The sequence below is a fragment of the Chrysochloris asiatica genome, unplaced genomic scaffold (genome assembly GCF_000296735.1).
Source record: "Chrysochloris asiatica unplaced genomic scaffold, ChrAsi1.0 scaffold00004, whole genome shotgun sequence".
NCBI lineage: Eukaryota > Metazoa > Chordata > Mammalia > Afrosoricida > Chrysochloridae > Chrysochloris > Chrysochloris asiatica.
Window position 1 is genome coordinate 36,709,914 of NW_006408522.1, and position 10,682 is coordinate 36,720,595.

The 10,682-nt window shown below is 43.5% G+C and overlaps 1 protein-coding gene across 1 annotated transcript in view; it reads left to right on the plus strand.

The window, feature by feature from the left end:
* Positions 1-1,421: 1,421 nt before the first annotated feature.
* GPR176 (G protein-coupled receptor 176) overlaps positions 1,422-10,682 on the plus strand; it is a 158,063-nt gene continuing 148,802 nt past the window's right edge. The window contains exon 1 of the mRNA XM_006831782.1: positions 1,422-2,242. Within this exon, the coding sequence (XP_006831845.1) occupies positions 2,071-2,242 (172 nt within the window). The 5' untranslated portion in view covers positions 1,422-2,070. The remainder of the gene's footprint in view (positions 2,243-10,682) is intronic.

The window sequence follows — 10,682 nt, forward strand, 5'->3', positions numbered from 1 at the left end:
AGGAACAGGGCTGCAAACTGCAAAGTTGGCAATTTGAATCTGACAGCGTCTGCATAAAAGAATGATGAGGCTTTCTGCTCTTGTAAAGATCTACAGGCTCAGAAATCCTATTAAGGGTCACTGTGAATCAAACCAACTTGGTGGCACACAACCAGGCTTTAAATCTTTCAGCGGGAGCAGAAAAGCCTCATGTTTCTCCAGTGGAGCAGCTAGCTGGTGGCCTAGAACCAAAAGGTTCACACTCCAGTGCTTATTCTATGGTTATGGATATCAGTCAATATGTCAAAGCCATTTACCATGTTCTTCATTTATTAAAAAGAGCCCAGTTTTCAGAAAGTCAAACCAAGAAATCTTATCGTTTGTCCTTCTCATTTCTCCCGATCTTTCTCTGAATGCTGTATACCTTCCTTTCTCCCATTTAGTGTCTTTTCCTTTACCATTTCTTCGAGTTTACTTGGTAATCCGTTTCTCAACCTTTTGTATTAACCTCTGACAGTTGCTCCCTCCTCAGTACTTCATTTCTCCAAGTAATCCGCCAGCCTAGGGTTATGATGTATACGTTTTAGATGTTGTTGTTGTTGTTGTTATGTGCCGTTGAGTCGATTCCGAAGCGACCCTATACAGGGTTTCCGAGGCTGTACATCTTTACAGGAGCAGAACGCCTCATCTTTCTCCCGCAGAACAGCTGGTAGTTTCGAACTGCTGACCCTGAGGTTAGCAGCCCGATTGGTAACCACTACGCTACCAGAGCTCCTTACAGGAGACTCATAAAAGGGCCCATGAAACCTTGCACCAGATTCCTAAATGCCATTTTCCTTAAATGTTTAATCTACACCCAAGGTCTGAGTGGGGAGCGGGGAAGACTGGGCTCCGTGCCCGGCTGGCAGCGACTTATAATTATAAGCCTGTAGGCAGTCCTTGCTGACTAGATCTAATAGAACCCGTAGCAATAGTACAGCAAGAGATGCCCGGAAGGTGCCCTGAGCTGGTCCACTGCAGGAAGACTCAAATCCTGTGCATCTCCCACGCTCTCCGCGGAAGTCACGCTCCACCAAGATGGCGCCGTCCCCGCGGCGAGCTGGCCGTGGGGGCGGGGCCGCGCGCGTGTCACTCACACACAAACACAAACACACGCGCGCGCACACACCCGTACACACGCGCGCGCACACACACACACAAACACACAGAGGCTGCGCGCACCCCTCTGCCGGAGGCTGCCGCTGGGAGCCTTGCAGCGGCGCAGACTGCATCCCTTCTCCGCTAGGGGCGTCTTCCCCTGTCCCCACAGCGGTGAAGCATTCTCTTAGCCTCGGAGAGCTAGAGCGGGGTCAAGAAAGGAGACGTCAGTGCACTGGCAGAGGGTCTGCGGAGTGGGATCCACTGCAGTCAGCACCGTGACCAGAGATCCGAGCTGCAGCGAGCCTGGTAGACAGCCAGGCAGGGAGAACGAGGCTTTTGGGGGAGACTCTGGGCGTTCCGCCCAGGCCATGGGCGCCGTCGGGGACTTGGGGGTCCCCTGCCAGCTTCTACTACTTGACTTGGGCATGCTACAGGTTTTCCATGGTTATCCAGTCTCGCAGCCAGCGGGATAGGAAAATAGCTCCTGCCAAATGTCCTCTCCCCTTTAACGAGAGGGGCTGAGCCCATTAGCCCGAGGGGACGAAAGGGATGCACTGTCCTGCTAGGGGCGGAAGGAGCCAGGGCTAAAGTGGGGGGCGGGAGCGGAGAGCGCCCTCCTTGACCATCCAATGCCTCCTCCTGTGTTTTCATGCCTTCTAAGTGGGCTTGGCTGCACTGACCCCCGGGAGGAGGGACAGACGACGCTCGGCGGGCTCTGACCGTGCAGCTTTCATGTGGCTGCTGACGGGCTGCAGCCTCGCCTCCCTCTCTCCCCGCCTCCTAGGCGTCGGGGTTGGAGATGTGGAGACGTGAGGGGACCCGCCGGCTGCCCCGGCTTCACCAGAACTCCACCAGGCTCCCGCGCGTCTCTCGGAGTTACGGGGAGGAGAGGCTCCGCGCGGGGCTCCCAGGCGGGCGGGCAGCAAGCGGAGCCGGAGCCCTAGCCTCGCCATGGGGCACAACGGGAGCTGGGTTTTCCCGAACGCCAGCGAACCGCGCAACGCGTCGGGCGCGGAGGCGGCGGGCGCGAACCGCAGCGCGCCCGGGGAGTTTGGCGAGGCGCAGCTGTACCGACAGTTCACCACCACTGTGCAGATTGTCATCTTCGTCGGCTCGCTGCTCGGTAAGTCACCTGCGGGGGCGCCTCCCAGGCAGGAGTCCTCGAGGAGCGTGAGGATCCGCGGTCACGGAAGCAGCGGTGGGTTTCTGGTTACTTGGCAAAATGTAGATAGTTGAAGGAGGTTTGGGAATCCCGGGGGTACCGCGGTGAAGTTAAGCAGGACGGTCGAGTCCAGCTTCTAAGGTGGAAGCAGAGCAGTTCGATAGGACTTCTGTGGGCTCGAGGGTGGGTGCTTGGCCCAGGCGGAGAGCACCCACACCAGGTGGATCTTGGCGGAACGCTTCGGGATGCTTGCAAGGTTTGCACGCAAGGTCTGCACATCATTCATTACCTCTCAGGTGCCAGAGTGGAGCACTTGTTTACAAATAGTGAGACACAAAAGCTTCGGTGGGAATTTGTTGCTGATGATTGAAATGCATGTTACTCGCATTGTTAAAGATGTGGTTTGCACTGCCATTTATTCCTTTCATATAAAATGATATTGAAAAAACTCTGTTTTATGATTTGTTTCTTTGGAACACCAACCTGTTGGCAAACAACCCTGTGGGATTAAACTCTGTATTGCCTTGAGATGTTTTTTAAGTCCCAACACAAAACAAAACCCACTTGACTCCACTTTGTGTTTTATTTGAAGTACAGAATAAAGACAGGATTAAAACATACGCACACTCGCGCGCACACACACACACATTTGCAAACTCGTGGTTCAGGAAGGAAGATCAACGAACTGAAACGAGAAACTAGTGAAAACGTCTTTCTGAGAATTATGGGTACTCCAGGTAGCTATTCTTTAAACAATATATAATACAGTCACTATTCAACTACACTGAGATTTGTTTTACATGCTTCATGTTACTTATATATTTGCAGCTTCCCTTTAAATGTAAATTCTCTGCTCTAGGATGTAAACAGATTAATTATGATTATACGTGATATGCTAGACCAAGAGTAGTCTTAAAGTTTCAACGTCGAAATGAGTAATTTTTGTAGATATTTGTGAATTACTATGGAAACCAAGATTACAGACATCAAAAAGGCTATATTTGGAAGAATTCTAAGTGTTTGGAATTCCCCTTGCTATTTCTCTATTGTATCATACGACCCCACTCTTTCATAATATTTGTCTACTGTTTTTCATTATGAAGGCATTTTCGGGAACAGACAGCAATGTGGCTGTGTCTAGGGGTGTCTGTGTGTATTTAAAGTTGTGTTTTTATGAGTGGATTGTTAAATACACATTAACAAAGCAAGAGTTTATGTTCCAAAGGCTTTCAGTACTCACTTAAAAAACACTTACTGAGCACCTACTACCTACCAGGTGCAAAGCCTTGTAGGTTGTACATTGGGAGTTAAATGCTAGTAAACTCGTCCCTGGCTTACATGGAATTCTACTCTGATGAGTCTGTTCTGACATAAGTGGAATACCTTTTTTTTTTAAAGTTTTCATTTCTATTGTCTTTTATTATCAGTATCTTTATAAATTCAATCTTTGGAGCTATGAGAGTAATAATACCAGCAAATGATGTGCTGCATTATTATGTGTAGTATGTATTGCCATTGATAAAATGTACAAAAAAGAAAAACACACACAAAAGGACTAGTCTTAAGTGTCATTTGTAGTCATTTGGGACTATCTGTATTGTCTGTCACATGTTGTATATATAACAACAACAACGATATACATGAAAATACTGTAACACTTTGTAAACTGGAATAAATTAGGTCTTGCTATTTGTTTTTATATTTTAAACAAAGTTTTAATGACGTTATACTAGAACTTAAGCTATTCAATTCTGCTATTGTTAAATGCCATTAAGTCAGTTCCATCTCATAGCAACCCTATATAGGATTTCCAAGGAGCAGTTGGTGGGTTTGAATTGCCAACCTTGCAGTTAGCAGTCCAGTGTTTATCCTAGTGTGTCACATCAGAACCCCTGTTCACTTGTAGTCCTAAGGAAATAGAAGAATTTTTCCTGTCCCAACTAAGTCTTGCATAAGGTGCTAGAACTAATACTGAAATAAAATTCCAAAAACTGGGCCATAAGGACAAGACTCTTAGAGAAGGGATCATACTTGACCAAAAAAAAAAAAAGAAACTAATAAACAAAAATATAAAACAAGCCAAGGACAGAGACTTCAGATGCTGGGATAGGGCAAAAAGAACCTTGGTCTTTTTGTGTGATATAAAACTTTTCCTTCTTTGGAGCAGATATAATCTGTTCGATATGATACCCTGTGCTCCTGTTTAGAGTAAAATTAAAATGGAAAATTAATTTCCTTAGGTGCACTATACACTTTTCAAGTGTTCATTTCAGCACGAATGTCATATTGGACTATGCTGATAATTTTTCATCATTGCAGAAAGTTCTAGTAGATGGTGCTGATCTAGGTTCTAGACTTTAAGAGCTTTCTGACTGGGTGCTAATCTTTTAGCTTAGTTTTTACGTCTTTTTCTGGGAGGGGGAAAAAAGCCATAACATTCCCTAAGAATTTGTAATGACTTTAGATATACTTAAGGAGCCCTGGTGGTGCTGTAGGATAAGCAGTGGACTGCTAACTGAAAGGTCAGCAGTTCAAACGCACCAGCTACTCTGCAGGAGAAAGATGAAGCTTTCTGGTTCTGTAAAGATGCACAGCCTTGGAAACCCTATACAGGGTTTGTGTGAGTTGCAATCAGCTTGATGGCAGAGGATGGGTGGGTGAGAGGCACTTAGAATTATCAACCACTTCTGCAACTAGACTCATCCTCCACTGGTGTCCCTGGTATAGTGCAAACAGTTAAGGGCTTGACTGCGAGTTGAAAAGTTGGTGATTCCAACCCACCCAGAGGGGCCTTGGGAGACAGGCCTGATGCTCGGCAGCTGAAAGATCACAGCCTTGAAAACCCAATGGAGCTGCTCTACTTGGCATACATAGGGTTACCATGAACTCGAATTGACTTGGTGGCAATCACCACCATCAACAGCTAACATGAATAGGCTGTATGTGACAAGCGTTGTTCTAAGTGCTTTAACCTAACTGCTCATTGAATCCCAAGAAACCTATGAGGTTATATTACACCTATGTTATTATCTCTGTTTTAAATAGAATCTGTGTGAGGTACAGAGATGTTAAGTAACGTGTCTAAGGTCACCAAATAAGTCATTAGCTGAATTGAAATGTATATTCACAGCATCTTGCTGGAGAGGCTATACACATGTTTTTTGGGGGTTGATTTATGCTGTTGTTTGATGTTCTCACAATGTAGAGTTTATTGTTACTCTTTAGAAACAATTAAATTTCTTTATTTCTGGACTAATTTCATAACCACCTGGCAAGATGGGCTGTTGAATTCTTCAAAGTAGTGAAGAATTTATACTGTAGATTTTATACTGACCTTTGCAAGCCAAACTACTGGCAGTCAGCAGCACATGTGCGTGTACACTGACTAATGTTGTAGCCTACTCACTTGAAGGGGTGCAGCTACAGCTACACCAGGACCAAAGTCAGAAACAGAACTGGAACACTGGTATGGCATGATTTCATTATGAACAGGGATTGGGCAGGTAACTTCAACCCTGAACAAAGATATTATTGGGAGAAGTTTTCCAATAGTTTGACTCTAAATACTTGAGTACTATTGAAATAGAGTATTCCTGGTATGGTGCTGTAGGATCAACACTGAACTGCGAACCACAAGGTTGGCTATTCAAATCTATCAACTGCTGAACACTTGAAAACCCTGTTCAGGGTCACTATGAGTCAGAATTGACTTGATGGTGCTTAACAACATCAATAACGTTGAAATAGAAAGGAACCCTGGTGGCACAGTGGGTTAAGCATTAGACTCATAACCGCAATGTCAGTGGTTAAAACCTACCAGCTGTTTCTGGGGAGAAAGGTGAGGCTGTCTGGTCCTGTAAAGATTTACAATCTGGAAACCCTAGGGGGAGTAGTTGTAGTCTGTCTGATAGGTTGCTACAAGTCAGGATTGACCCCATAGCAGTGGGCTTTTGGGTACTGAAATAGAACACAAAGCATGCATGTAAAGTGCAGAGCAAATCATAAACAACAGATATTAGTTTTGCTTTTCTTGTCTTGTCTGTTCTTGTTGTGCATCGGATTTCTAGGTAAATCTGCATTTATTTCAACTCATTTTCACATCACACTTTAAGTGACAAAAGCTGTTTAGCTTTTGTGGATGTCTCCAAAAAGATGATTCGTTTTTCCCTTGATCTTTGGTTATACCTGATTGGAGCTAGAGGATATTACTTGTTTCTCCTAAGAGAGAATTCCATTTATTCATTTTTATTCTAAGAAAAGACATAAATATGGATACATTTCTAGAAATTAACTCTGAAAACTTGTGCAAAAGTGAAAAGCATTTCTGACTTCATTGAAAGCTTAGCTGAATCATGACATTGTCATGTACACTTGTTATTTACAAGCATTCTTGATTCACTGTCCTTTAAGGATTTACCACGTACAGATGTATCTCTGTACAATGAATTCTCTTGGTAATGCTGGTTAAGGCTCAGAGCTTAAGTTCCAAAGCTTTGTGAAGTCATTTTCAGGGCTAGAAGTAAACTTGGGAAGCATTGTGTCATGAAGCCTAAGACTAGAGAAAAATCACAGTTTAGTAATAAAGGAAAAGGGATAATTGATTACTTCATTATTGACATGTAAATTTCTCATATAGCTCTGGTAGTGTAGTGGTTACGAATCAGGCTGCGAACCTTAAGGTCAGCGGTTCGAAACTACCAGCTGCACCGCGGGAGAAAGATGAGGCTTTCTACTCCCATAAAGATTTACACCCTCGGAAGCCCTATACAGGGTCGCTATGGGTCAGAACCGACTCGATGGCACATAACAACATTCTAGATAGTATAAGGAGCTCTGGTAGCATAGTGGTTATGAATCGGGCTGTGAACCGCAAGGTCAGCAGTTCGAAACTACCAGCTGCTCCGTGGGAGAAAGATGAGGCATTCTGCGCCCGTAAAGATTTACAGCCTCAGAAACCCTGTTCAGGGGTCGCTATAGGTTGGAACCGACTCGAAGGCACTTAACAACAACTACATTCTAGATACAACTGCAGTTGTATCTCAAAGGAGACTTCAAAATGGAGGTAATAGAATTTTTTAAAAAGCTATAAACTTGATTTCTCTCCATTAGTCCCATCAAGGTCAAGACAGTTTTGTAAGTGATGTTGTTGTTGTTGTTAAGTGCTGTCAAATCACTTCTGATGCATAGTGACCCTGTATAGGGTTTCCAAAGAGCGGCTGGTGTGCTTGAACCGCTGACTTGGGGTTCAAACCGACCTTGCAGTCCAGCACCAGTCATTTAGTCTGTCCCTCAAGAACTGAAGGTCCTGGAATTCAAGCATGTCACCGCATGGTTAAATTTTACATTATTGTTGTTGTTTAATAGTCGTTGAGTCAGTTCTAACTCATTGCGACCCTGTACAGGACTTCCGAGAAATGAACAGAAGAAAATGACGCCCTTTAAAGATTTTTTAAGATTAGGGAACATAAAGAAGTCCAAAGGCATGAAATCTTCTCTAAGGTGGGTACCTAATGATTTCCTAGTAAGGCTCTCACAAAAATTGCCCTTGTCTGGTGAAGCTTTCCCAGCCAGGCATTTTTCTGCTAAAGCTTTGGCTAACTTTCCCAGAACATGCTCGTAATAAGCAGATGTTATCGTTCTTTGGCCCTCCAGAAACTCAACGAGCAAAGTGTCTTGAGCATCCCCATAAAATGTTGCTCTGACCTTGATCCTGACTGGTCAGCTTTTGTGTTGATTGGGCCACTCCCACCTCTTTATAACCTTTGCTTTGATTGTGTTTTGTATTCAGGATAGGACTGGTCAAGTCATGTTTCAGCTCCAGTTTCAATTCTTCCAATAATGCATTTGAATTTTGATCCTACTTATTGAAAATTTACATCGAACGCTCTGCTCTTGCCTGTAGCTGATACGGTTTTTGCACCCATCAAGCAGAAAGTTTGCTCAGCTTTTTCAGTCAGAATTCTGTAAACGGAACCACTTGGAATGTCTGTGGTACTCTCTTGGAGTCCTGGTGTGGTGCTGTGGGATAAATCATTGGACTAATAGGTTGGTTTGAACCACAGGTTGGTGGTTCAAATTCACTAGTCGCTCCTTGAAAACCCTCTACAGAGTTGCTATGAGTTGGAACCAACTCGCCGGTACTTAACAACAACATGATACTCTCTTACAAGAAGTAACAGACAGAATGCTCCTTAAAAGTAAGAATGGTGAGACTTTGTCTCTTGTTCTTTGAACACGTTATCAGGAAGAACCAGTTCCTGGAGAAGGACATCATGCTTAGTAAAGGGGTGGGTCAGCAAAAAAGACCCTCAACGAGATGGATTGACACAGTGGTAGAAACAATGGGCTCAAATGTAACGATTTTGAGACTGGCTCAGGACAGGGTCACTATGAGTCAGAACTGAGTTGAAGGCACCTAGCAATAATAACAATAATAGTGTTGGGTATTGTTTCTGCTGTTAATTGTACGTCCTCTTCAGTCAGGCACAAACAAGATTAATTGCTTCCTTGTAAATTAATGTGGATGGTCTGCTGCTGAGGATTTCATCTTCAACATCTCGTTGCTCATAAAATGAGTGATTCATTTGTGGAATGATTTGGGGAGAACATTGTCCCCACAACATTTCATCAAGTATTAGTAATTTCACCAATCTTTCACCCAAATGTCACCAACAATTTTGGAAAAATCATGGTGCTTAGATAGGGGCTCTTTTCAAACTGATGTCTTGTCCTTTTTTCCTGCCTCAGATGAGATCTTGTTCAGACATGTTATAATAAGTTAGTACAACTTTATTTGGGTGCAAAACATTTTTGGATTCCATGTATAATTTTTTTCAAAATATATATCTTCCATGAACTTTTTTGAAAACCCCTCATATTTATTCCTCTACTGCCATACCAACCTGAACGCGCCTGATTTCATCTTGAATTGGAAGTTAAGCAGGGTTGGGAGACTGCTTGGGAATACCAGGTGCTGAAGGCTCTTTTATGGAGTCCTGGTGTGGTGCTGAGTGTTCACATGCTAGACTGGAAGGTTGGACTGAACTGCAAGGTTGGTGGTTCAAGCTCACCAGCTACTCCTCAGAAATCCTATACAGGGTCATTATGAGTTGGAACCGACTCGATGGCACTTAACAACAGCAACCCCCAAACGTAAGCAAATAATTTTTTCTTTAATTTTTTTTTTCCTTGAAATAAATTCAGGTGTATGTTCCATGTTCTCTCAATACAATTTTTTCTTCACTGGGATTTCTGAGGCCTTCTATTATGTAAAAAAAATCCTTTGTACTGTTAATGTCCTGCAGCTCTCTTTGAAACTGTGATAGGAAAAATCCCCAACAAATTGGAATAACTGTAATTTTCTAACAATGGGGAACATTATTCTCTGTGTTGAAAATGAACTCACAAATTGTATATAATATTGTTCAAATAATGTCTTTTGAGGCTTTGTGCAAACTAGTGTTTCTCAGCCTTCTTTATGTAACATCTTGGGGGTATCTTCAGATAGTTATGGCTCTTGAAAAGGGATCAAATAATTTAAATTCCCCTTCAGAAAGTATATGGCACACACCACTTTTAGTGGTAACTGTGTGAAATGAAAGACTCAAAAAGCTTTGGAATCACGATTTCAATGTATGTTTTGTAAGATCAACCTCTCAAGTTGATCTTCTCATTTTCCTACAATGTCTGGAATCACTATGCAAGTGTCTGGGGAGCTGGGCTCCTCTCTGATGCTTTGGCTTGAAAACCCGTCAGTGGTTATGAGCTGGACGATTATCTCTGAGCTCCTGCAGTACAGATAGCACAGTGTCTGTCATCGTTGGAGGCACTTAGGAGATTGGTATCAATCAAATTGGTCTTATTTAAAGAAAACTAGCACTGTGGACAATAGCCAACAAGTATGATCCTACTCTGAAACTATTATCTACCATAAAGTAGTTTAAAATAGAGACATCAGTCTTCCTTTCTCTTGCCAGACCACCATATGTGCAGATCTTATTTTTAAGCTATATCCCTTTTCCAAATAGTTTATTTTTAAGAGACCAAACCCACTGCTGTTGAACTCATTCCAACTCATAGTGACACTGTAGGACAGAGGAGAACTGCTTCCTACAGTTCCTAGACACTAAATCTTTATGGGAGTAGACAGCTTCGTCTGTCTCTCATGGAGCAGTTGGTGGGTTTGAACCGCTGACCTTATGGTTAGCAGCCCAATGCTAAAGTCACAACAACACCAAGGCCCTTTCAAAATAGTCTACGTTGTAACATGCCGTCAAGTCGGTTCTGACACATAATAACGCTGTATAGGGTTTCCAAGGAGCTGTTGGTGGGTTTGAACTGCCAACCTTGTGTCTAGCAGTCCAGTGCTTGTCCTGCAGAGCCACACCAGGCCTCCTCAAAT